The sequence below is a fragment of the Cyprinus carpio genome, chromosome B6, assembly GCF_018340385.1.
Source record: "Cyprinus carpio isolate SPL01 chromosome B6, ASM1834038v1, whole genome shotgun sequence".
Taxonomy (NCBI): domain Eukaryota; kingdom Metazoa; phylum Chordata; class Actinopteri; order Cypriniformes; family Cyprinidae; genus Cyprinus; species Cyprinus carpio.
In genome coordinates, this window is record NC_056602.1 from 21,083,809 (window position 1) to 21,110,542 (window position 26,734).

General features: G+C 36.2%; 1 protein-coding gene across 6 annotated transcripts in view; it reads right to left on the reverse strand.

Annotated features, from left to right (window-relative positions):
• The window catches only part of scn8ab (sodium channel, voltage gated, type VIII, alpha subunit b), a 52,665-nt gene that overhangs the window by 2,678 nt on the left and 23,253 nt on the right, over positions 1-26,734 (reverse strand). For 3 of the 6 annotated variants that reach the window (XM_042726177.1, XM_042726175.1, XM_042726174.1), the window contains exons 12-25: positions 22,466-22,792; positions 19,269-19,401; positions 18,850-19,088; positions 17,769-17,942; positions 15,105-15,464; positions 14,326-14,802; positions 9,957-10,074; positions 9,463-9,617; positions 7,642-7,815; positions 4,670-4,792; positions 1,437-1,721; positions 695-748; positions 480-617; positions 145-249 (exon numbers count right to left, since the gene is read on the reverse strand). In XM_042726177.1, coding sequence (XP_042582111.1) covers positions 145-249; positions 480-617; positions 695-748; positions 1,437-1,721; positions 4,670-4,792; positions 7,642-7,815; positions 9,463-9,617; positions 9,957-10,074; positions 14,326-14,802; positions 15,105-15,464; positions 17,769-17,942; positions 18,850-19,088; positions 19,269-19,401; positions 22,466-22,792 — 2,862 coding nt within the window. The remainder of the gene's footprint in view (positions 1-144; positions 250-479; positions 618-694; positions 749-1,436; positions 1,722-4,669; positions 4,793-7,641; positions 7,816-9,462; positions 9,618-9,956; positions 10,075-14,325; positions 14,803-15,104; positions 15,465-17,768; positions 17,943-18,849; positions 19,089-19,268; positions 19,402-22,465; positions 22,793-26,734) is intronic. The other 3 variants (XM_042726180.1, XM_042726179.1, XM_042726178.1) reach the window with 2 other exon arrangements.

Below are 26,734 nucleotides of genomic sequence, written 5' to 3' on the forward strand. Positions count from 1 at the left end.
TTTAAATTGCATTTTTAAAACATTAAAAAAAAAAAATTATCCACTTTGCCTATCTAGATATAAAAAGAATGCACACGTTTGAATATAAAATTACTCACTGCACCAATCATTGATATGTGAAGCAACCCAAATCTGTCTGCTTACCAAAGGTCTAGGGATGGGTTTCTGGGGTTTCTTTGAGCCCAGTTTCTTCATAGCATTGTAGTACTTTTTCTGTTCTTCAGTCATGAAGATATCCTGACCTCCAAAGTATAGGGACAAAAGTAGACTGGTTACAACCTTACAATCTTGCTCGAATCACATGTGCTCAAATTAAGGAGATTTTGCCATTAAGCAATAAATTGAAAGCATGTCTCACGAAAATACAGACAGAATAGGAGATGACATTAAAATGCAGAGAGGTGTGAAAGTGCAAAGCACAGTGAAGAAACTTAGGTAAAGACAACTCTCTAGAGGTGAAAAAGAGAGAAAACACTTATCTTTTTCTTCTGTTGGTTAAAGTTGTCAATTATGACACCAATGAAGAGATTCAGAGTGAAGAAGGACCCAAAGATTATGAAGATGACAAAATATATATACATGTAGATGTTGTCCTCATAGATAGGTTGGTCCTCAACCTGCAAGCAGCAATAAGCAAAAAGTGATTCACTTGAATGAAGAGCCAACAGTGTCAAACTACAAAAAACATCCGCACCCTTCTGGAATCCACAGCAGCATACATGATGTCCATCCAGCCTTTGAATGTGGCCTAGGTCATATGGAGAAAGAAACCAAACTTAAAGCTATGCACAGTAATACAAACTCTTTTCCCCCCATTGACAAATTATCTCGTTTTTTTATGAGAAAACAGTTCCCCGCTGTTTTTCCCCGCTGAAAGATTTTAGGCTTTCTGTGTTTTCATTGTTATATGCTCAGGGTGCTATTATGCATCTTCTGAATCATCAACAATAAACAGCATAAAATCAAAACTGCTTACTGTTACTGAGTGAACTGTGGACCCAGGAAGTGGTAAAGTACTGTGCAAGCTTTGGCGGTGCTAATGGAAGCGATCTACTGCATCTATGCTTTGATCATCATACTGAATATAATCCATATTTAGTCTTTGATAAAAATGCGATTTTCTCGTCTTTTTGCTCAAAATGTTGCTTTTTATGAAACTTACTTACATTCAACTGTTAATGAACAACAAAAAAAAACAAAAAAAAACAAACAAAAAAACAATGAAGCTAGAATAAAACAGATACAACAAAATATTCTGGGGGCCAAGAAAATTTAGTGAAAATGAACAAAAACGCAGGCAGTGGCTGGGAACTTTTTTCAAAAAGAGTTAACAGTTCATGTTCGTTCAAATTTGAAGATTTGTGTTTACTGAGCAAGGTCATAGTGGGTATTAAAACAACTGATATACAAAAAGTTTTAGATATGAGATGACTTACCACTTGCAAGAGTGCCAGGTAACCTGCACCCACATTATCAAAGTTGATCTTCACATTCTTCCAGCGAACCTCTTCGTAGCTCGCATTGATGAGTGCCAAACATTCTGTCTTGTTGTTGACAATGTCAGTTTTAAAATACTCTTCTGATGTCTCATTGAAACAGTAATAGTACTTCCCAGCGAACAGGTTGACACCCATAATACTGAAGATCAACCAGAAGATCAAACACACCAACAGCACATTCATAATGGAGGGAATGGCACCCACCAAAGCATTCACGACAACCTACAGAAAAAAAAAAAAAAAAAAAAATGAAAAAGTGGGCAAAAAAGGGGGATGAATTTTAACAGAGTGTTTGAGAGAGAAATAAAAAGCAGAGAGATAGAGAAAGTAGGTGTTAGACTAAAATTGTGCTTTTCTGATGTTCATATGTTAAACATGTAATGTGCATATCTTCGAGCTCTTTTGAAAGCAATGTGCCAACCCCTTAATAATGAATTTCCCGAAAGTCCAATTGTAATTTTTCATCCAAGAGCAAGGAGATAAATACACAAATATATTGTAACTTAACATAGAATCTAAAGATGACAGCAAGATGATGTAAACTGGTATGGCTTGATTCACAAACAGAAATGAAGTTTGTGAAGAAAAAAAAACTAAAACTATAAAGTGTACATTAAAGTGACAAATGCTATACAGACAAACGCAAGAAAACTCTTTATCTTAAGTGTTTGATGAAATGTTTTATTTAAATTGAAATTTTAGCAGTTTTTAATCACATCAAGGTTCAAATTTACAGGATAGCCACAGTGGTTTCTCTCTGCCTGCATGCTGGATATCACATGTTCTGCTTCTATCTGCTTCTCGTGACTTACTTGCTACCTTATTTGCAAGTCAACATTGTTTCCCATTCGATGATTGGATAAAAGTTTTATTATAAAATGCTATATAATCTAAAAAAATCCAAAATTTACCAAATATACAGACTTTTAATAAAAATAAGAATGGGCAGCAATTTCATGCTTGACAACGGTGTATCAAGTAGAAAGAAACAAGAAGAAGCAAAACAACACCAGTATCCAGAGGATATGTGGAATTCAATTTGTAGACCATTGCCATTTTTGATTTATTATTACTCACACATACTGTAAATACAAAACTGCCAAACACATTTTTTTTTTCTCTTGCCATACCAGGATACCACTTAGTGTCATGAAAGAACCCAGATATTAAGAGAAAACTACCTGCCTAATTTGTGGCAGAAATGTAAAGGTAGACATTATAGAAGAAGACTCCCACCCTCCCAATCACCCTCTCACTCATGGTACACACAAAAGCTGTGATGTCAGAGATGGTCAGCCAATAACGGTGCATGCAGGACCTCAATCCTAGCAGTAGCCATGCCCCCACCCCCTTTATACATTTTAATAGATAGTTAATGATGTCTGTGGTCTTACTAACTCATTAATTAGTGATCCTTACACAAGGAACTCAATGTTCCTATTCAGGCTTTCATAAATTAGTGCAACTTGCATTTATTTGAGGTATTTTGAAGTGTAGGAAATGTATCAAAAGTTCTAAAAAATAAGTAAAAACAATAGTGCTGTCAAATGATTAATTGCGATTAATCGCATCCTAAATAAACCTTTTTGTTTACATAATATATGTGTGTGTACTGTGTATATTTATTATGTATATACAAATACACACACATACAGTATACTGTATATTTACAAATATTTCCATGTATATATTTATATTATAGATAAATATATTTAATATATAAACATAACATTTTTCTCAAATATGAACATGTATGTATGTGTATTTATATAGACATAATAAATATACATAGTACACATACATACATTATGTGAACAAAAACCTTTATTTTGGATGCGATTAATCGCGATTAATTGTTTGAGCACTAAAAAACAAATCATTCTCTGGTAGTGAAATATGACCTGTACATACTCCTGGCATTCAGGCAATCAGTGGCGCTTGCTCAGCAAATAAGCCTGGTGTATATGAGTCAATGAGATGATTTTTTAAATGCAGAGATTAGCTACGATAGAACCAAGGGGGGAACATGACTTTCTTCTTACACCTTCAAGAACATGCATTCTACATGATATGCAATGGCAAAGAGATAAAACTAGAATATGAACAACTGAGTGGATACAAAGAACTGTAATGCAGAACTTCAGTGAAAAAAAAAATAGATAAGGCTACAATAAACTAGTTTTAATGCGGATACAAATTCTATTCAAGTTCAAGGTTAAAATGATCTACTTTCTTCTGATTTTGCATTTCATTGACATTGCCTATTAGTCTTTAACGTTTGGCTTAAAGGACTGAAAACTATGTATTTTTGACATAATTTAACATTTTTATTGAGTGTGATCAAAAAAGATTGATGCATAAAAATTCAATAAGATTTTTAACCATGCTGTCTCTTTAATAGCTCAAATTATCAAGTGAAAATTATACTATTTAATCCTAACATACGGCCAGCCATTTAAACCTAAACCAGATATTTTGTAGTTACACACCTTGAGAAAAATGATCAGACAAACAAAAAAGAAAGCTGTGGCTTTTTTACACATTATTCTGTAATGACTGGAGTAAGGATGCAGGAATTGGTGGTGGATAAGTATTAGGATGCAGAAAAGAGCAAGGTGAAGACAGAAGGATGACTTTAGAAAGTGGCGGAGGTTCTTTGAGAGAAACACTGAACCTTTAAGGCATTTGGATGCTAGAAACATCACAAAAAGGCCTTCAACTAATGTTGTTGCATAAATGGTAACCAAACAAAAGAAATGAATGGCTGTGATGAGGCAGCTTCACATAATATTCCCTCTCGTCGTTATTCTAAAAACCATAAGTTTCCCCAAAAGTTGCTATAAGATTATTTGCGATGTCAATTGAATGGAAGAGGAATTTCATTATTCCTCTAGACGTCTAAGAAAGCAATAAAAGGAAGCTATATCTTCATATTTCAGCTGCATCATGACGCAATGTTGAAAGGGTTTTCCATGCGGATAGTTTTAAGATACATGCACTTGAAGGATAGGTTTAGCCAAAAAAACAATGTCATTTGGATTTCCAGAATCCTGATAGGTTTGCTTATTCCTCTGTAGCTGTGGTTTTGCTTTCTGCACAATGGTGGTTTTTGGCATGCAGTCGTGTTCTCACAGAGTGACTGGCATGCATAGGGCAGCCCTGGATCTTACCCTCATGCCCTCAAACCGGGACAAAGCTCTCAGGGGCCTGAGAGCCCTCAAAGTCCTCAGGGACTTTATGGGGCCCAAGTCTGAGTAGCCCAGCGCATTAGCTATAAGGCTGACTATAGACACCTATACAAAGAGAGAAAGAGGAAGGGAGGAAGAGAGAAAGAGATGGGCCAAAGTGTTAGAGTCAAGGAGGACGTCAAGGAGAAAGAGAGAGGACCCTACATTGACACTGAGCTGGAGAGGCAGTAAACAGATATATACATACATACAGAAGGGTTTGCTCATGTATGTATGCATATATGTGTATTCAACAACAGAGAGAGAGAGAGAAGGAGAGATTAAGGTTAAACATGGGGTTAACCAGTCATAGGTACTGTATGTTGGGCGACCCAAATGTTTGCACTTTTGATCTTAGTATGCGATTAGTTTTTTTGGTATCGCAGGCAGACGAAGCTTGGAAAGCAGCTTACAGCAAACCTGGAAGGAAACTTTTGGTTGAGAAATACAAAAAACAGAGGTGAAGGGACACATTTAGAGAAGAGGTGTGCACAAACTTACAAGCACGTTCACTGTACTTTGTACACACAAGATACGCACAATACGTACAAACACCAACCGCATACGGTACACACAAGACCATTCGAGAGTCATTAAGGTAACAGGGCTGTTTGGGAGAGTAAGGAGGCAGAGAGAGAGAGGAACTCCTGTAAAAGAACAAGAGAGTCCTAGCAGAGACCTTACCCTGGCCCCTCACTTCCCGGCCCTCTTATGCCCCCTCAGGCCCTCTGTGTCCATCAGTACTATAGAGAGACAAGGTTACAGTGCCTGTCAGGGACAATAACTAACCATTTTTAGGACTTATATCCACATAGACATGTAATCAAACAGACAACTGGCCCTGCCAAGTGGCAGCAAACCAAAATAGGCTGTTTCTAAATGTGGGCAGTCATTTAGATGTGTTCATTTTTGGTATTGGCTTTGATGTCAGTACCATGTCGACCATTTCCAAATGAATCATTTTTACAAGTTAATTTACAAGAATGTCAATCTACATAGTTCAGTTTAAAAATAAATAAAGAAAATGAAGAAAATGTAAAAAAATACAAATAAAAAAAATTCAAAGGAAAAAAAAAAGCAATGTTTTGTAAGCAATAGTAACACTCTACAAATATGGAAATGACTGAAAAAGTATTTCATAATTAACTGAAATTAATAATTGCATTCAAATCTTTTTAATTAATTAAAAATGCTACGATATTTTGAAACCTATGTATGTAAACTTTGGATTATTTACTGGAATATGAACTTGGATTTCACACTTGAATTTAGACATGGAAAAGCAATATGAAAAATTCATATTAAATGTTGATATTTTTCTGTGTGGTTTTAACTAAAGGAATTATCTATGATAGATATAAAATGATACAATAATGTAAAATTAAAATTTTCTGACATTCACATTTTTCATGATTGCAAATGGACGAACTCAGGCTCAATCTGGTCATATACCCAAGATTCACATTAAGCAGATTTTTTTTTTCTCTGATTGTTTTTTGCTGGTGTTTATACTTTGAAAGGGGGAAATACACTGAAATAAAATAAGGTTACAATGTCACTAGTAACAATGTTTCTGTTCTACAGTAAAAAAAAATCTGTAACATCAGTTCATATATAACAAGAATAAATCAATTTTATTACTATACATATTTTGGAAACATGTCGCAGCACCTGAGCACTCTACTGGTGAAGATCAAATTTAATTTTAAGATCAGTCTAATGCCGAGTTCACACTGCATGATTTTCAGAATCATCAGATTATTGTTTTTTTCACACTGCACGACTATCTGGGGTAGCATTCAGTTGCTGCTGTGTTCACATTGCACGATAGATCGGCGACAGGAGGTTACACACTGCATAACTTTACAATAGAAAGAATCACCAACAACTCTGTCTGGTCTGCAAACTACGTATCATAACCAAACCCACGCAAGAAGTGATAAGGAAATATTGCAAGATCACGCTGATATTGTGGTCTATAATAAGTCCTCCCCGGACAAACAATAACAAAGATGACTTCGTAACAGCCTACTTCTGCTGGAAAAATTTCATATACACAAATCTAAGTACTTGAGAGTGAAACCAACGTTTTGTGCATTTTATAATGAACTTGTCTACAAAATCCCTCAAAGTGATGAAATAGAAAAATGCAATAAATCTTTTGTCCTTTATAGAAGAATATGATTTACAGGAAAATAAAAGTCCCATTTTATGTATATTTATTTTTATTTTTATATATATATTTCTTCATGCACCTGTTCTGTATATTTTCATTTCTAATGTAAAAATGTTCTGATATTGCCACGTTGTTTGTACATGTCTAAATGCTTAATAATAATAATAATAATAATAATAATAAAAACACAAAAAAGTCCTCCCTAAACTTCCCGCTGCCCTGCATCTTGCTTTCTCATTGGCTGTAGGTCATCGCCGATGTATGTTTCAGTCAGAACTCATTTCACGCAGCAGGATTTCGACAGCTCCAGATATTTAGCATGCCAAATACTTCACGGGCGTCTGCGACTCATCTGCGATTCTCTCAGATCACGTCTTTGATAATTCACACTGAGTGATTGTCACTTGCGTGAACGGGCAACAATTTGCCTCCGATTTTGGGCATTTGTCGGCGATTTGGCAAAACCTGTTTGCAAGTGAAAATCAGGGCTAAAATCGCGCAGTGTGAACTCAGCATAAAGACAATGACCACTGACCTCAGAGCAGACCATGAGGACCAAAATGAATAGAGTAGAAAAAAATGTTTGTTTGTATTGAGAATATAATTATTTACCAAAGGACTGACAGTGCACCATGAAATACTCAAAACTACTGCATATATCTGCAGAATAATCCATCTGATGTGAGGCAGTGCAAGGGATAACAGCTGTGATTAATAGATATTAGTGCAAGTTACTTACATCCACAATGAAGAAGTCCAGCCAGCACCATGCATTGGTGAAGTATTTGACAAAGCCATAGGCTACCCATTTCAGCAACATTTCCAGGATGAAGATGTATGTGAAGACTCTGTCTGCATATTCTAGAATGATCTGGATGGTTTTCCTCTGTTCAATGTATACATCCTCAAATGCCTTAGAAACAAAACAGAGAAAGGGATGTTTTTTTTTTTAATAAGCAAATTTAGTTTCTGAATGTTCAATTTATCTCACTAATTTTTGTACGAGTAATGCACATGAAAACATTTTAAATTTACATTGCTAAAAAAAGTAAATTAAGGTAATTAACCCTTGATGCATGTTTGTCAAAACTTATTTTCAAAAATTGTTTTGTTTGATCAAATGTTTAAGATTTATTAACTGCTTCTTTCCTTGCAATCATTCTTCACTTTCAGTACCGGACATCACCAAAGTGTGGCACTGCAACCCCACTTACATTAGCTCTCTTTCATTTTAGTGGTAGTTTGGGCAAGATCCCTAACAGTAGCTGTGAGAGAGGCAGCAGAATTGTCTGCATGTGGGGCCATTTCTACTGCATTTGGCTACAGTCCCTAACAGCAAACATGAGATACTGGAGCCCCAAGACAGACTGCTGAGGTGCAGGGGCCAGTGCAATATAGTGATAGGCATTAGCTACTTAAATAGATAATATACAACACAGCATGCTATGCATCCTCAATCACATTAAAATCTACCTGCACTAGCATTACATCGCATTAGTTTCCCACATATACATTGCGAAAAGTTGAGATTTCTACACCATGCCCATATATCTTCCTATCCTATTTCAGAATCTTTATCTCAGTATTTAATTCTATCAGCTTCTGCAAATCGTTTTCAGTGATGTTGCCATAAGCCATATGCCATAACTGATGTTATGAATTGCCATGGACATTTTTGAGGTCTCCACTCTTTATCTAATTTATAGCAAATTAAATAACTGATTTATCTGTAACATGCATAAAGGTTATTTGCATCGCTTTCAAAGATTTGGGTATAATCTAAAGGCCTTGTGTTGTGTGTATAATCTAAACTCTTACAAATGTATTTTTTCAACAATGGTAAAAAGAAGCTTAACCTTAAGAATATGTTAACCTCAGAAGATCAAACTAAACATTGCATAAACTGCAATGATCATGTTCCATGAAGAAATTTTGTACATTTTACTACCGTAAATATATCAAAACTTAATTTTTGATTAGTAATATTCATTGCTAAGAACTTCATTTGGACAACTCTAAAGGCGATTTTCTCAATATTTAGATTTTTTTGTGCCCTCAGATTCCAGATTTTCAAATAGTTGTATCTCAGCCAAATATTGTTCCACCCTAACAAACCATACATCAATGGAAAGCTTATTTATTGAAAATAAAAAATTTACCCGTATGACTTTTTGTGGTCCAGGGTCACATTTAGCCTAAATTAAGCTGCCATTCAGAAGGGGCTAGCAAGTTTGCGACCAAATGTTGGTTTCTGGTTATCAATAAATATTGCCAATAAAGTAAAGTATGTGTATGTGTATATATGTGTGTGTGTGTGTGTGTGTGTGTGTGTGTGTGTGTGTGTGTGTGTGTGTGTGTGTGTGTGTGTGTGTGTATTTATTTATTTGATCTTTAAAAAGATGGAATATGTGCTTCAAACACTGTGCAAAAATTAATGGAACATCAAAGTGTACTGCATCCATGGAATGTGGTTTACACCTTAGCACTTAATATCAGCTTCTAATTTATATTTTTTTAAATTTGGAAATGGTATCATGTGTGTGCATGTGTGTGACCTCACCAGAGCTCCAGAGCTGAGCAGAATCATGAAAATGATGAGTGTTTCAAACCAGTTGTGTTCAACGATGAGGTAGCAAGTTTTCCTCAGGAACCACCAGTACTTTCCCCAGCCCTCAGTGATAGGCACGTCACAGCATTTGTACCGTGCCACACAGGCTGAAAAACATATTACACATCTACTGAATACACATTAACATCAAATCAACACTCACAATGTATGCTTTATTGCCTAAAGCTAAAGAAAATGTACTGCTTTACCAATGAAGCTTCAATGTGTAATACAGTATATACTAGGAATGTCAATTTAATTTTGAATTAATAATTTTTCTCAGCTGATATGTATATATTTGATTAATTTGATTGATTTAAATTAATTCAAACAATTACTTTAATTGACAGATTATATCATAGATGAAGTATCACAGATATATAATATTAAAGTTAGATTTATATCAAGAACATTCCCTTTCAAACAAATATGCATGCATTTCTCACCATCAGTCCAGCAGGCCTCTGGGTCTAAGTACTCCTCCACGACCTCCACTACAGCCATCTCCTCCTCATCAGGCTTTATGTCGATAGTGCTTCCCTCTGAAGAGCTGGTGTCATCCAGCTAGAGGAAAAAAAACACATAGATGTATCAATGTACATTTTATTTATTGTGATGCATTCTTCTACTTTTATTTTATCAGTTTATTTCAACAAGAGCTGCCGAAAAATACAGATGGTCTCAAAAAAAGGTCAACATAAGTTAATCCTGAATCCAACTCTCCAATCACTGCTTTCTCCTGTGAAAACCTTCTGCTGTTGTGTTAGTCCACAGAAATCCCTGAATGCAAGATACAATATAAATTGATACCAGAACATAAATCACTAGTATGTTATAAACTGAGGCCAGATGTGTCCTAGCACTAACCTTCAATGTTCTTCTGGGTGTCTAGCTTAATTAGCATTCACTCCACCCAAGACACAATTAACCTTGGCTCAACACTAACTGAATTAACAAGGTTAAAAACTATCATCTACATATGCAAATCAGACAGTGATGAATGACTTTTTGCTGTATTTTATGCAAATCAGGTGTTGTGTATTGATTTCAATTTTGTTACATATTATGGAACATCACATCTGTATTTATGTCTAGCCAACAACTGAAAAATGCTGAGACCAAAATTGCAACATATATTTGCTAACATCATTAACGTCTATTATAATCTAATAAAGATAATATTGTTATAATAATAATAATAATTTTGATTATTATTTGAAAATAAATACACAATAATCTAAAATGTATTAAATTATGATGTGTGTGTGTATATATACAGGTGCATCTTAATAAATTAGAATGTCATGGAAAAGTTCATTTATTTCAGTAATTCAACTCAAATTGTGAAACTCGTGTATTAAATAAATACTGTGCACACAGACTGAAGTAGTTTAAGTCTTTGGTTCTTTTAATTGTGATGATTTTGGCTCACATTTAACAAAAACCCACCAACAAAATCTCAATAAATTAGAATACTTCATAAGACCAATAAAAACATTTTTTTAGTGAATTGTTGGCCTTCTGGAAAGTACAGTATGTACATTTACTGTACATGTACTCGATACTTGGTAGGGGCTCCTTTTTCTTTAATTACTGCCTCAATTCAGCGTGGCATGGAGGTGATTAGTTTGTGGCACTGCTGAGGTGGTATGGAAGCCCAGGTTTCTTTGACAGTGACCTTCAGCTCATCTGCATTTTTTGGTCTCTTGTTTCTCATTTTCCTCTTGACAATACCCCATAGATTCTCTAGAGTTTGCTGGCCAGTCAAGCACACCAACACTATGGTCATTTAAAAAACTTTTGGTGCTTTTGGCAGGGTGGGCAGGTGCCAAATCTCGCTGGAAAATGAAATCAGCATCTTCAAAAAGCTGGTCAGCAGAAGGAAGCATGAAGTGCTCCAAAATTTCTTGGTAAACCGATGCAGTGACTTTGGTTTTCATAAAACACAATGGACCAACACCAACAGATGACATTGCACCCCAAATCATCACAGACTGTGGAAACTTAACACTGGACTTCAAGCAACTTGGGCTATGAGCTTCTCCACCCTTTCTCCAGGCTCTAGGACCTTGGTTTCCAAATGAAATACAAAACTTGCTCTCATCTGAAAACAGGACTTTGGACCACTGGGCAACAGTCCAGGTCTATTTTCTCCTAAGCCCAGGTAAGACGTTGTCTGTGATTCAGGAGTGGCTTAACAAGAGGAATATGACAACTGTAGCCAAATTCCTTGACACGTCTGTGTGTGGTGGCTCTTGATGCCTTGACCCCAGCCTCAGTCCATTCCTTGTGAAGTTCACTCAAATTCTTGAATCGATTTTGCTTGACAATCCTCATAAGGCTCCTTTTCAATCAATTTTTTTTACATACCCTCCTTCCAAATTTCCCCTCCACTCAACTTTCTGTTAACATGCTTGGATATAGCACTCTGTGAACAGCCAGCTTCTTTGGCAATGAATGTTTGTGACTTACCATCCTTGTGAAAGGGTGTCAGTGATTGTTTTCTGGACAACTGTCAGATCAGCAGTCTTCCCCATGATTGTGTAGCCTAGTGAACCAAACTGAGAGATCATTTTGAAGGCTCAGGAAACCTTTGCAGGTGTTTTGAGTTGATTAACTGATTGGCATGTCACCATATTCTAATTTGTTGAGAATTGGTGGGTTTTTGTTAAATATAAGCCAAAATCATCACAATTAAAATATATGTATATAATATAATATAATATAATATAATATAATATAATATAATATAATATAATATAATATAATATAATATAATATAATATAATAAAATAATATGTTTTCTGGAAAATAAGTCTTACCTGACTCGCATTGGGTCAGAAAACAAAAACGTTATTTCTGATTATTAATTTACTACAAGTTGTCATATTAAATGTTGATGTGTCTACATGTTTGTATAATGTATTATATTTAAATTATATTATATTTTTACAAGGAAGCTACTTAAATGTGACATATAAGCCTTGTGCACAGTTCATCAAAATCTCTCTAAATGCAAGAAGCTACCATAATTTAAAAAGAACTAGTACACACACACACACACACACACACACACAGGCATGTGAGTATACCCATGCAAACACAAAAAAACATATTCCTCAGCCTACTGGAAAAGCCTGACCCTGATCATGGCAGGCCAGGATGACACAGCAGTTTTATAAAACCTGAATCGTTAATACACACACACCGACAGTCGAAAACATCAAAAGCATCAAACAACCCTTACACACCACCACTGCAGTCCTCCCTGACCCAGCCTGGCCAATCAAAAATGAAGACCCCACCAGCACTGCCTCGATTGGCTAACAAGAATGATCTACTGTAATGCCACTGGCTAGATGTTCAGCACGTGTAGTTCTGCCGTACTGGATTTGTTACGTCTAAACTGGGTCAAGGTGACCCAGTCTTTGCACAGAGACCAGGACAATGACAGGAGAGTCTGTATAAATTTATGTGTGTGCTAATATCAATTATAAATATTCTAAAAATGCATTATTTTTCTTACTCATTTCTCACTATTACTCAGTTCACAAGAACTCATGCTTGATCCTCACTTTGAGGGCCGCAGGTAAACTCAAATTTCGAACTTCATATGATTTTGGATGATAAGTGATCGACATGGTTTTCTGGTTCATTCTTGTGCCTGGTAGCATGCTAAAACATACATGATACAGTATTAAGTTTTAGTGGCTAGCTATGCTCTTTGTTGCTCTCTTGTTGCCACTGACTTAATAACCCAATTTTATTGAAACTTGTGTGCACACAAATGCATGTGTTTGAACACAAATGCAAAGGAAAAACATTACATCATCTGGTGGACTGCATCTATTCTTTGGCTGAGTGGCTCAGCACTCAGCAGAAGCAGGAAGGCAATAAATCACAAGAATAGCACAACTCAAGATTCTTATACTGCCTGCAAAGCCTTAATCCACCCATACTGCTGTAATCTGCAGCCTGTAATCAACTACTGACACTGATTTCATCTAGTCACGCTCTACAAACACATACCGCCATAGATTGATCATACTCCCTTATTAAAGTTTTTCATCATTTGATTAATTAAAATATATGCATTTGAGCTTAATGCATTTGTCAAAATATCAAACACAAAATAAAAATGATTAGCTTGCTTCTCTAAAACTGTACAAGTCAATGCAGTCCTTATTATCTATATTTATTTGAGTCATGTTCTGCTGACTCAAGGAGCCTTCTTTTGGCATTTTATTAATAGAGAAGTCATCTTTAATCAAAAAGCCCTAATATGGCCACAGGAAATATATAAAGAGATGCAACCGAATGTTACACAATCATTTTCAGTGTGCCAGGAAAAGAAAGTCTGTCTCTGCCAGAGTACACAAGCTAACTTTTCCTGTAAGTGAAATGATACAAAGAGCAACATAGGCTCAAAATGATGATCTTTGTGAATTTTGTACAGCAAGCAGCAGTAAGCCATTTTCATTTCCTCAAGAATACTGTAAGGGCTACATACATTTTCCCTCTACTTTACGTCAGTCTTATATTTAGATAGATAGATAGATAGATAGATAGATAGATAGATAGATAGATAGATAGATAGATAGATAGATAGATAGATAGATAGATAGATAGATAGATAGATGAATGACATGGCAAAATGTTAATTTTTGAGTGAACTATTCCTTTAAATTGCTGAATTTGGCAAGCAGTTTTTGAAATTTCAGCATTTCCCCATTCAAGTAGATAGGAGTTGGTCTTGCATGCTGAATTCCACCAAGTGAATTGACTTTCCTTAAAAGGGACTTTAGTAATACTTACATCTTTGCTATTTTCCTGATCCGACTCACTGCTGAAGTCCTCTGTGTTGAGGTTCTCAAAGTCTGACTCTCCCACAGCGATGGGAACCCGTACCGTTAGGTTGGGGTTGTGTATGAAGGACATGGGCTCCTCATCAATCATGTACTTTCCTACGCTGCTACCAATGCCGCTTGTGGTGCCATTACCGTTCTTGGGGTAGTTCAGATCACCACATTTGATGTCAACACCGGTGTGGTTACCTATGATGTTGAGTTTTTTGTCATACATGTCGTCAAGAGGTTTGTCTTCGTCTTCCAAAGGTTTCTTCTTCAGGATGTGGGCCACCAGGAGACGTACGTGAATTTTGAACCAAGCGATACCCTTCTTAATGCGGATTACTGAAATCTGCAGGTTGTTCAGCTCACCGTCATCATCTGTGGCTGCCAGATTATCAGCACTGAAGGAGCTGAGCAGTAAGGCCAAGAACAGGTTCAGCACCTGATCAAGAGAAGATCACAGCTTTAGCTTTTACATATGATGATGACTTGAAGACCACAAGACCTTGGGTTGTCCCATCTGTCATTTTTTGGCTCCACAATGCTCAAGCCCTGCTATTATGTCACCACAATGCATCTTGAATACGGCATTATTTTACAAACGTGCAAACCCCAATGAGGCCTGCAAGCATCAGTTTAAAATGACAGATGGGATAGACATTTCTTAGGAAATAGTGACAAGGAAACAATAAGAACACTGCAACACTGGAAAGCAACTGAGCAGAGAAGAACTCTAAAACTCACCACCAAGTTTCCAATGACCATCACCATCATGAATACAGTGAGACACATTGTTTGTCCAGCCACCTCCATACAGTCCCACATGGTTTCAATCCATTCTCCACACAGCACCCGGAACACAATAAGGAAGGAGTGGAAAAAGTCATTCATATGCCAGCGGGGAAGCTTGCAGGTCTCTGCGGCAATCTTACACACACAGTCTTTATAGCTCTTCCCAAACAGCTGCATGCCCACCACAGCAAAGATGAAGACGATGATGGCCAGCACCAGGGTCAGGTTTCCCAAAGCTCCCACAGAGTTACCAATGATCTTGATCAGCATGTTCAGAGTGGGCCATGATTTAGCCAGCTTAAACACCCTCAGCTGTACAAGAGAGAAGTTTGGAATACACAAAAGGCTCGGAATCAGAAAAAAATACATTTTTCTCCACTGTTCAGAAGTTTGGTTTCGGTAAGAATTTTTATGTTTTTGAAAAAGAAGTTTCTTATGCTCACTGTGGCTGCATTTATTCATTCAAAAATACAATGAAACTTTAATATTGTAAACTGTTATTACAATTTAAAATAGCTCTTCACTACAGTGCCAGGGAGATGACATGGTCGGTTCACTTAGTTTTGTCGTGGCCATGACATCATAACTCGTGGGAAAGTGATAATATGTCATGGCCACGGGATGTTAATTTGTGGAAACGCCATATGTCGTGGCCACGAGATCATTTTGTTGAGGTAACAACATCCTTATGCCGTGGCTTCGAGATGCTATGTTGAGGGAACGACATGTTTTTCTCGTGGCCATGAGTTTGACCTGCATGACCATAGCAACCCTGGATTATCAGAAATGTATTCATTAATATTTTATTTTGAATTAAGAAATTATTATATTATTTCTTATAAAAAATATTTCATTATTAAATTATTATATTAACCTGACTTTATTACATGCGATAGTCAGCATTCAAATAAAGTTTATCATGAATAAATGTTACATAAAGTGCATAATATAAAATAGTCCTACAAGTAAATGAAAACACAACACGCTCATTTATCATCATACATGGGCAGAAATACAATCATAATGTCAGAACTTTATTGGCATACTGTAATTGTCAGATAAATGATAAATGAACATATTGTGTTTTCTTTTACAAATAAAACTATGTGAATGATTAATTCCTCAACGAAACACTATAGTATTTATAATTATGGTCTATTAATTAGCCAAAATAAAATGTTAAATTTAAACTGCATTCCAGGAAAAATTCCAGTCAGCATAATCAAAGCTTGATTTGCATGTCAAGCATTGACAGTAGGATATTATTAACAAAAGTATTCAGAACGTTAAGTAAAAAGATCGAAATGAAGCAAAAAATTAATATAAACAAATATTAATTATTACCAATAATAACAGTCTAATAATAATAATGATAATGTACAAATATTACAGGGAAAAGACAATCAGTTAATGGACTTACAAGACTGTAGGATGGGTAAAAATGTTTTCTTGTAGGCCTATTTTATATTATTCACTTTATGTATCATTTATTTATGATAAAATTCATTTGAATGCTGATTATCGCACGTAATAAAATCCGGTAGCCAAGGCATATGGTTAATATAATAATTTAATAATGAAATATTTTCTATAATAAATAATATAATAATTTCTTAATTCAAAATAAAATATTAACAAATAAATCTCTGATAATCCCAGGTTTCTATGGTCATGCAGCTTTGTTTACGCATTTAACTCATGGCCAGGAGAAAAACATGTAGTTCCCACAACATAAAAAGTCATGGCCATGAGAAATGTATGTCATTCCCTCAACATAGCATCTCGAGGCCATGACATAAGTATGTTGTTACCTCAAAAAAATTATCTCGTGGCCAAGACATAATATGACATTCCCACAAGTTAATATGACGTTCCCACGAATTAATATCTCATGGCCACGACATATTATCACATTCCCATGAGTTATGTCGTGGCCACGACAAAACTAAGTGAACTGACCATGTCATCTCCCAGGCACCGTACTTTTCTAATTTAAAACGCAATTTAAAATTGATGGCAAAGTTGAAATTTCAGCAGCCATTACTCTATCACAAGATCCTTCAAAAATCATTCTAATATGCCAATTTGGTGCGCAAACCGGAAACTGTGATACGTATATTTCAGGATTCTTGATAAATAGAAAGTTGAATAGAAAAGAACAGCATTATGTCTGCAATAGGTCTTCACTGTTTCTTTTTTCATCATTTTAATGCATCCTTGATAAATAAAACTAATTTCTTTTAAAAAAAAAAGATCGTACTGGCCCCTGATTTTCTTTTTAATGGTAAAGTGCATACAACTGTGGATGTCATGATACAAAAATGTCTGTAGTTGATACTAAAATATACATTTTTTAAAAAACCTTATATGCTACTATACACAATTAATTGTGTGTATTTCATTTTTACACAGTTTATTAAAATATTAACAAATCAAACTTTAGGTAAGTTAAAAAAAAACTACTGTAGATCTAGTACTTTTGACATCCCTACATACAACAATAGAGAATGGTAAATACAAATACAAGACACAAGTGATGCTTATATCTCTAATAAAATTTGGTACTATCTATTATATAAAAACATGTGCATGAACATGTCTTCACTCATAACGCACCAATCTGAAGGATCTGAGCACAGACAGCCCTTCTACATCAGCCAGCCCCAGCTCCACCAAACTCAGGCTCACAATGAAGCCATCAAAGATATTCCAGCCCTCCTGGAAGTAGTAGTATGGATCCATGGCTACCAGCTTGGCAAACATTTCAGCTGTAAAGATACCTGTGAACACCTGAGATAAAAATAAGACAAATAAAAATGTCATTAAGATGATCTCAACAAGGAGGGAAAATGTTGATGATAGAAAAAATAGAAAAAAGGGTATTTGGATTGCAAATTAACAGTGACTGTGCCTAAAACATGATGTGAGATCACTAAATTGCATATATGTGGAGCAATGGATCGGTAGTGGAAGATAACAGAAACTAGAACGGTGATGAAAGACTGGTTTAATGCAGGCTGCATTTTTCCATGTAGGTCCATCAGATACAGACAGTCCTGCACTGCCAGAGACATAACTTAAAATGGAAATGTGGGACAGGGTCCAGCATTGCTGCTCATTACAGAAATGGGGAGATGGTTAGGACTGAGAAGGGAAACGACTGAATTTAGGACTGTCAGCTGATTAAAAAATGCAATTAAATTAATTACACAATATGTAAATCAATCAAACAAATATTGTATATACAGATATTTGCTGAGAAAAGTCCCAAATAATGATATTGGCATGGCAAATGAAAGGAATCAGAATATTTGTGTTTTGTATCAGCTTAGAAATAAGTACAATTAGACATTCATACCAATAATACAGAAACAGGAATAGAACTGTAAAACATTTAATGCTTCAAAATAATGAGGCATTCATGGTGCATAATTAATTACATTTTATGAGGTTTACTTTATGCAAGTAAACATGTTAGTATAAAGTCCACAACCATTATCAGTGAAACAAAATATTACTAATTAAAAAGATCCTAACAGAATGTATCTCTATATCTCTATATTAAAAAGCCATTTCTTTTTTGCTCATTAGTTCAGTTTTGCAATTAGTTGTGTATATGACGTGACGTTACAGATAATTTTCTACATTACTTTGGTCATTTCTATTAAAAAGAACAAAAGAAAAAAAAAATTCTTACCAGGTTTCCAACATAAAGCACCTCTTCAAAGGCTGTTGACATGGGATAATGCTCCATGGCCATGAAGACTGTATTCAGCACAATACATATAGTGATAGCCAGGTCTACAAACGGATCCATCACTATGAGGTTCACTATCTCTTTTATCTTCAGCCACAGTGGACAGCACTCCCATATCAAGAATGTGTTGGCAAACTTATACCAGCAGGGCGGACATTTTCTCTGAGACTCCTCCAGCTCTGTGGTGACAAAAATAAGGAGAAAATCTGAGGCCTATGTTTTTTGAGCATGAAATATGTACAGTAATATGGAACTATAAATGGATATTATTATTAATACTGATTTTATATTATTACGGTTTTGCTATGTTCTGGTATCATAGTAAACAGACAGACAGAAAGACAGATGTCACATAATACCTTCCACCAGCGTGTTGGTGACAACAGTCATAGCACTGTTGGCTCGCTCTTTCCGACTAAAGGAAGTATTGAGCTGGTCCACCGACACCATAAGAGAACCTGAGTGCTTTCTCTTTCCCTCTACCTCTGTGGTCTGTGGACGAGAGTGATATAACGTGGAGAAATACAAGGAACAATCAGAAATAGGATTTTTTTTTCAAGAAACATTTTAACCCATGCCAACACACATGCACATGCTGACAAAAACACAAGCCCGAACTAACCTGCAACTCACATTCAACTTTTATTGTTCTGTTTAGACATTACTGTATTCTCTGATACATTCATAACTGGATTCTCTCTCTCTAAACCACACTGTGAAGTATTGTACCTAAACTCTTCTCAAACTGGCTTTACTAAACTACAATTTGATTTTTGCAAGACAATGGCACATGGACCTATCATAGCTAATTTTCTTACTGACCCAACAGTAGCAATCTGAAGTCATAAACTTATTGTTAAAATGAATGCAGATTTCCATCCTTGACTTCAACTTTTCTACACTAGAAGATGAACACATTTATAAATATATATAAATTGTATAAATAATTGAAGCCTTAGAGTAGTGGTTCTCAACTAGGAGAACCTCAAGACTAACATTTTTTAAAATTAGACAAACATATTATTTTACAAGATATTTCTTATTTTAGTTCACCTGCTCAACAAGTTTTATTTATTTTTTTTTTTTCAAGAACAAGGTCTTGAAAAACCTTGGTATATGAGGTAGTCTAATTATAAGTGTTATTTCTAGACCTGGAAAAGCAATGTAATTTAATAAAATCTTATAGTTCTATAGGCATTTTATGAATATACATTTTTCTAGTCAGGTAGAAATTGAGAGTAAAATATTTTTTAAAAATCCTTATGCTTAATCCATTAAATCACAACCAACTAAAAAAGTAATTGGGCCTTTAAATATTGTTGAAAAAAATGGTACACCTAAAACAAAAACACTGAAAAACACCCCCATAGAAAAATATTTAGAAAAAAAAAAAAAACACTTTTTTTTTTGTTCTTCTTATTTTTTGAATTTGACAGGAGTTGGAATTTTTTTTTTTTTTTTTTATTTAACTCTGCATCTGAGATTGTGAATGAGAGACAACTATTTATTTACTTTAGTTATAAGACTATTCACTCATAACTGCTAGCTGCTCAAAAGGTTGCCTATTTGTTCTCCAGAGAATATCATGATGCAAGAAGAAAATTCACACATTGCTTAAGGCCCAGCTTTCACTGGCATTAGAAAAGTCTCTTGAATATAATTTCACTTGGTATTGTGGGTGTTGGTCAAGAAAATGTTTATCTGTTAACAGTTCCTTTCACTGTTTCAAAGATCATCTATTTTACAATGCAATTACTTGGTGACAGCAGCATGTTCATGTTCAGGTAAAGCTGTGTGAAAACTGGGCCCGAGATCATGCTTCCCACACAGGAGGAAAAGGCAAAGAGAGTATAAGGATGTCAATCCACCATGCTAACTAAAATGAGGCAGTATGCTGTTATTTGTAAGGTTAGGATAGGTTTTTCTTGCATAACACTTTTTTAGAGGGAGCAGAGTGGTCCTGAAATTCTGAAAAAAATGAGGTGGAAAACTTAATATATTTAAAATAAATAAATAAAATGACAAATATGAGGTTGTGGTTGATGGGTTGATGTGGAATGGGTAGAGTGTGACCTGAAAAATATTATAGGTACCTTATTTAATGTTGCAATGTAATTAGTATGTAACTCAGGTTAAAAGGGGAGGGGCTACAGCATGTATTAGTTTAAAGATGGGCATTAATGTGCACAAAGGGACCCCTCAAAAACTCTCCCAATTAATTTTTTTGATTGGCCATGCCATTTGCAGGGGAAGAGTGCTGGCAGGGAGTGGGACTGGTACAGTAGGATTGCATATCAAGACTTGCATAAAATAATAAAAAGAGAAACAAGAAAAGTAGTTGAGGGGTTAAGAGAGAATAGACACACTAGAAACTCAGGGACTTAAGCCGCTTTTCCACCGAAATTACCTGGAACAATGTGTCCCAGTAACTATTTTTTTTACCCCAGACCTGTTGCTGTCTGTGTTTCCATCGCAGTTTAAAATACAGAGAAGATTAGGCAAATAGTCTGGTGACGTAGGTCTGCGTGCGTTTCTAAATACCAAGTACGCAAATTTTGGTCTTGCATCCTTGGTAGAGTGTGAACAACCGCGGACTGGACGACGCAAGTCCGGTAATTCTGCAAACAGCAGTGTACTTGAAAACGGTCAGCTCGCCTTATTTCCTCACTGTACTGTATTTACAATAAGATGAAATATGATTTTAAACACCACTGCCTATTTTCGTTTTCATTTAAACATATAAATAGCCACAGAAGTGTAGTTCAGGGAACGTACAAACATTATAATGAAGCAAAATATTATATCAAACAGTAGGCTATTGCCTCTTTTCAGTTTCATTTTAACATATGAATAGATTAATAGAATAAAGATTACTTGTTAGATTTACCCAAAACAAATTATATCTTATGTTTAACCACTACTGAGCCATCAGAGCCAGCGGCAAATGTCAGGACTAGCCGAGTTGAGACTGCTCTCATTGGTAACATGAGCACTGAGCTCCTGCTGATCGCGTGAAGCTCACGTCTCTGAAATCTGCGAAGCACATTTTCAAATAGGCGCTGTCTTTATAAATAAAGGCGCTGTCTTTATAAATAAACCGTAGATTTGAGTTTTAAACTACATTCTGGCCTGAAATACTTTTAAAACTGCATTTTGTGACACAAACAGTAATATTTGTAAAAATTATGCGAATATATGGTGGTTGAAATACAATGCTGCGTGAACTCAACCAATCAGAATGTTCAGCGCCCAAGTCCCTCCCCCGAAAGTTCCGGAACTTTGAAGAAGTACTCGAGAGCAGGGACATTCTGAGGGGCAAATTTTTTACCCGGAACTTTATTTAGATCCTGGTTCCTGCAGTAGAAACACACCGAGTACTGGCCCAAAGTCCCTAGTATCTGGGGAAAGTTCCTGCAGTGGAAACGGGGCTTAGAAGGACAGAGTCAAAATGGGGTAAAAGAAAAGGCAAAGAGAGAGGAAAAATCTGAACTGGAATCATAATCGGCCACTCTTGTCATGCCTATACTCTGAACCTGCCCCCTGTGGACGTCCTTACACTGTCATCAGAAGCTGCCTTATCTATTTTCACCTCGGGCAGTAGCCGGCCAGGCCCAGGTGTGATCAGAGACACCACCCCATTGCAGTCCACCGTGCTGTTTCTCTTGCAGCCTAGGTGGGGTGCCAGTGGGTTAAGGCGTGAGGAACCCTGGCTGTAGCCGCTGTAGCTGCTGCGCCTGTACGGGACAAAGAGGGAGCCGCGGCGGTCTTCGCTCTCCTCGACCGTGCTGTGCTCGTCATCTGCGAACTCGTTCTCCGAGCCCTTGAAGCTGAATATACTGCTGCGGCGGGACATGAATGGCGAGCCAGGGATGCTCAACAGGGACTGTAAAAAAAGAAGGACGGCACACATGAGAATGAGGAATCTTCAGAGAGTGTAAGAAGCGAGCATGACATTTACACATGAGAAGCTTAAGAAAAAGACTTGCACTGCACTGGTTTACCATTCATTTTTTCTGAATGGTCTGCCAGAATCTCCACATATAACATACACGTGACTCTCAGAAAGATGGAGAACAATAACTGCTGAGCAAAGTCTTAAAATGAATAATTTAACAGTTAACTGCAGGTCACTTCTGGTATTCAGAGAGCCATTGTTCTCTATTCATTTATGAACCAGGACTAGGTAAAGCTGACCAATGTTTAAAAGGAATATGGAATCAAAACAGACCCTGTTTATTGTCTTATTGCACATTTCTGATATTATTATTTATTATGATTTAATATAACCTAATATGTGATTCTGGCAGCTATTTAGTAATTGATTTTACCATTCGCTCTGACTTCATTCTGGTATATTCTAATACTCACACCTAACAATCTAATTAATTATTTCACTTTGGAAACGTGTGACATGATGGAAGTGTTCTCAAAAGTACACTCTTGCTCATACGCCAAAAAGAAGCATTTATCTTACTGCAGAAAGTTTGCTTGTGGCTAAAATTCACTTCCCATCCGAAATTCACAGATGATCCAAAATGCTAGTTGAGACCACTAATATTGTAGCATTCTAACTGTTTGCTGAAATTCACTGATAATGCAGAACGCTAGTTGCTAGCACAGGCATTTTCTCTGTGGTGCGGCTGAGAGCCTTCCCCCTAATGGAGCAGTTGACCACTGCAGACTATGAACAGTAGAAAGAGGCCCAAATGTGCTCACAGCAGGGACTATTTTACTCAGATCACTCACTAAGGAGAAGTGGGTTGATCTGGTAAAGGGTTGAGACCACAGTGATACAAAGGAAAAGTACTATGGAGATTGCATAATGTTATTTAAATATCCATAACAATCAGTGGCTTTTGAGCTAAATCTAAGAAGAAGGAAAAAAACACTACCAAGGGTAAAATGTTGGGTCTCTGTGTAATAACTAATGTCATGAAAACAGCTTCCAATTAAAGGCAGCGATTGCCTAATAAGGTGCTTTTATCCATTGTTGCGAGGTTGATCCGAGCAGAATTTGCAGGGTGCGGCCCAGGAATATAACTTCCTGCTTAAGCACACTATATTACTGCTCTCATCAGATGAAAGATTTATAGCAGGTAAATAAATAATTCACTGGGCCAGTGAAAGTATGGCATTCCCTTGCCATACTTCACATTTTTACACAACAACATACACAGATCTAAAAGGGTCATGAAACCCTATAACATGGGTGTAGAATATGCCCTAAATACACACTTTTAACACAATTTGTCCCCAGCACTTTTTCAGGCAAGTGTGTTCACATAGAGGTTTTCAGGGGCCTGTGTAAATAAATCTAAATTTAATTTCAAAGAGAAAAGATTTATGGAAGACCTGGTATCCAAATATATTATTAGTATATTATTTGTATCCAAAATGAGGAGATGTGTTATGGAGTGCTAAACATTGTAATGCAGTGTACAGTATGTTGCATTCATACTGTCGCTGTAGCCGGAGGAAATACGGACCTAATATGGACAAAGACATTCAGCTATCGCTTTGTTTAAATAAAAGACGCAGTACTAATTTCTGTTGATTTTACCGCCTGTTTGCTGAAACATTCTGTATTTTTGTGCATTCAGATGGTTATGTAAGATAATAGTCAAAGTGAACCAGTTACTAGACGTTTTTATACTCTACAGGGCCATAGCTGGGGTTTGCAGGGCCCCAGTGCAGGTTGTACCAGTGGCCCTGTTTGAAACAGTTTAATTTGTATGTTTGTTCTGTTTATTTATTTGTACTATTTACAAAGTTTTTTTCAAGTTTGTAGGTGTCCAGGCACAGAAACTGAATAATCAAATGTAAAATAGCACTGCATAGTCTTCACTGTAAAAATTAAATATACAGTCAAACCAAAATTTATTCAGACACCTTCTACATTTCTCACATGATCACAGTTTATTTGCTATAGTGTAAAAAATGGTAATAAAATATTACAAGTAAATATGACAGTTAAATTATCAGAACAGATTCATCTTGATAATATCAGATAACTTTGATAGAAAGGTATGTAATGGATTACAATCAACCAAAAATTCAGACAACTGTTAGTATGACAATTTTTACACCACGATTAATACTTTGTTAAACAATTACCAAACAATGCTTAATTTTGTTCAGTCTGTGGTATAAAAAGGTCACAATAGCAATTAAAGAAAAAACACTTCAGTCAAAGTGTCTGAATAATATTTGGCCCCAAATTTTTAATAAATTTTACTTGTAGTCCACTGTATGATGAATTTTGGGGTATAATATGTGACAGTTTCCTTTATTTTGCTATACTCACTTACAGAAATGGACTATAGTGTCCTGCACCACTAGTAAAAAATCTATAAAAATATTATATCTGGTGTCTGAATAACTTCTGGTTTTACTGTGAATTAATTCTGTAGCCAATCAAATAATGGCCAATCAAATAATTACTGTGAGTGATTTTCTTTCTTTCATTTTCTTGGATTAACATTAAGGACACCAACAGCAGTCAGTAAATTAGGCGCGGTCACTTTAAGAGACAATGCATCCATTATAATGATACACATCCGATTTCTTTTTCCATTGTTTATTTTCACTTTAGACATTTAGACGTCGTTTTGTATGTATTTGTCGGTACAAGAGCAAGAAGAAGAGGCAAATTTGGTGTTAAAACGCTTTGAGAATACCACACGCAGGTACTGAATTGGGCTCTTTCACATCTTTTTCTGTTTTCATGTTTAAACTGCGATTTGTATTTGTTCGTTCAGGTGCAGGAGGATGCGAAGGAGAGCTCGGTTCGGTGTTGCTGCCCGTGAAACGTGGCTCTCTGCATGTGTACCAAACATGACGCGGGAGTACTCAGTTGAGTTTTTCTGCTTCTTCTGTTTAAATGCTTTAAAACTCTTTTGAATGTTTAAATTGGCAAGGTTTAAAAACACGTGCAAATGATAAACTTTCATAATGATGAACAGCAGTGGCCTGTCAACTGTCCTGAGCTTCTTTTTAGGCTGGCCTCAGCCAGAGATCACCAGGGGCCCCCCCTCAGCCGTAGGCCCCTATAATCGTCACCACCTTTCAACCCACTAGCGACAGCCCTGATACTCTGGACTATCGCTATCAGATTGCAAATAAAATGTGTGCGTTTAAACTGCTACTTTCTGCATCATTCTCCATCTCACTGTGTGTGCGCATGTGTGTTGCATTGCCATATGCAAATTAGCTGTCTTTATGTGTTTAATGGAACTCCCCTTTTTATGCAATCCCATCTCTCTTTTTTTACGCTCCCACCTTATCACAGTGACACAGCCCCTTTTTGGAAGTCTTTTCAAATTGTCGGTGTGAAAAAACTGCTGAAACAGGGGTTTCATGACACTTTGAACAGGCATTCCTACTGCCGTCAGAATAGCTAAACATTCTTCTGTAAACCAGAGAAAGGTGACAAAATGAACAGATGACAGTGGGATCAAATAAAAGAGCTCAAAAGCACTAGGTTTGACATGGTTTTGAGTTATTTAACTGAGCTTTTAGATATAAAGAGAAATGTACAATCATAAATCCATAAGCTGCTGCCCAAAGCAAGACAATGAATGAGATGGAAAGAATTACAGCGATAGACAGATGGGCACAGAGCAAGAGCACTTCCTCTTCTTCTGATCTTTGAGTGTAAGGCTGAAGCACTTTGTCTAATCACCCTGGTGATATGGACGATGACTCAGCGGAAGGTGGTAGCGACTGCACAGAGCAGAGAACAGTAGTATCAAGGGCTGGGCTGGGCTCTACTGGGCTGTGATAGCAAACAGGTTATAGCCGCTTGTTATTGCAATGTAACAAATTG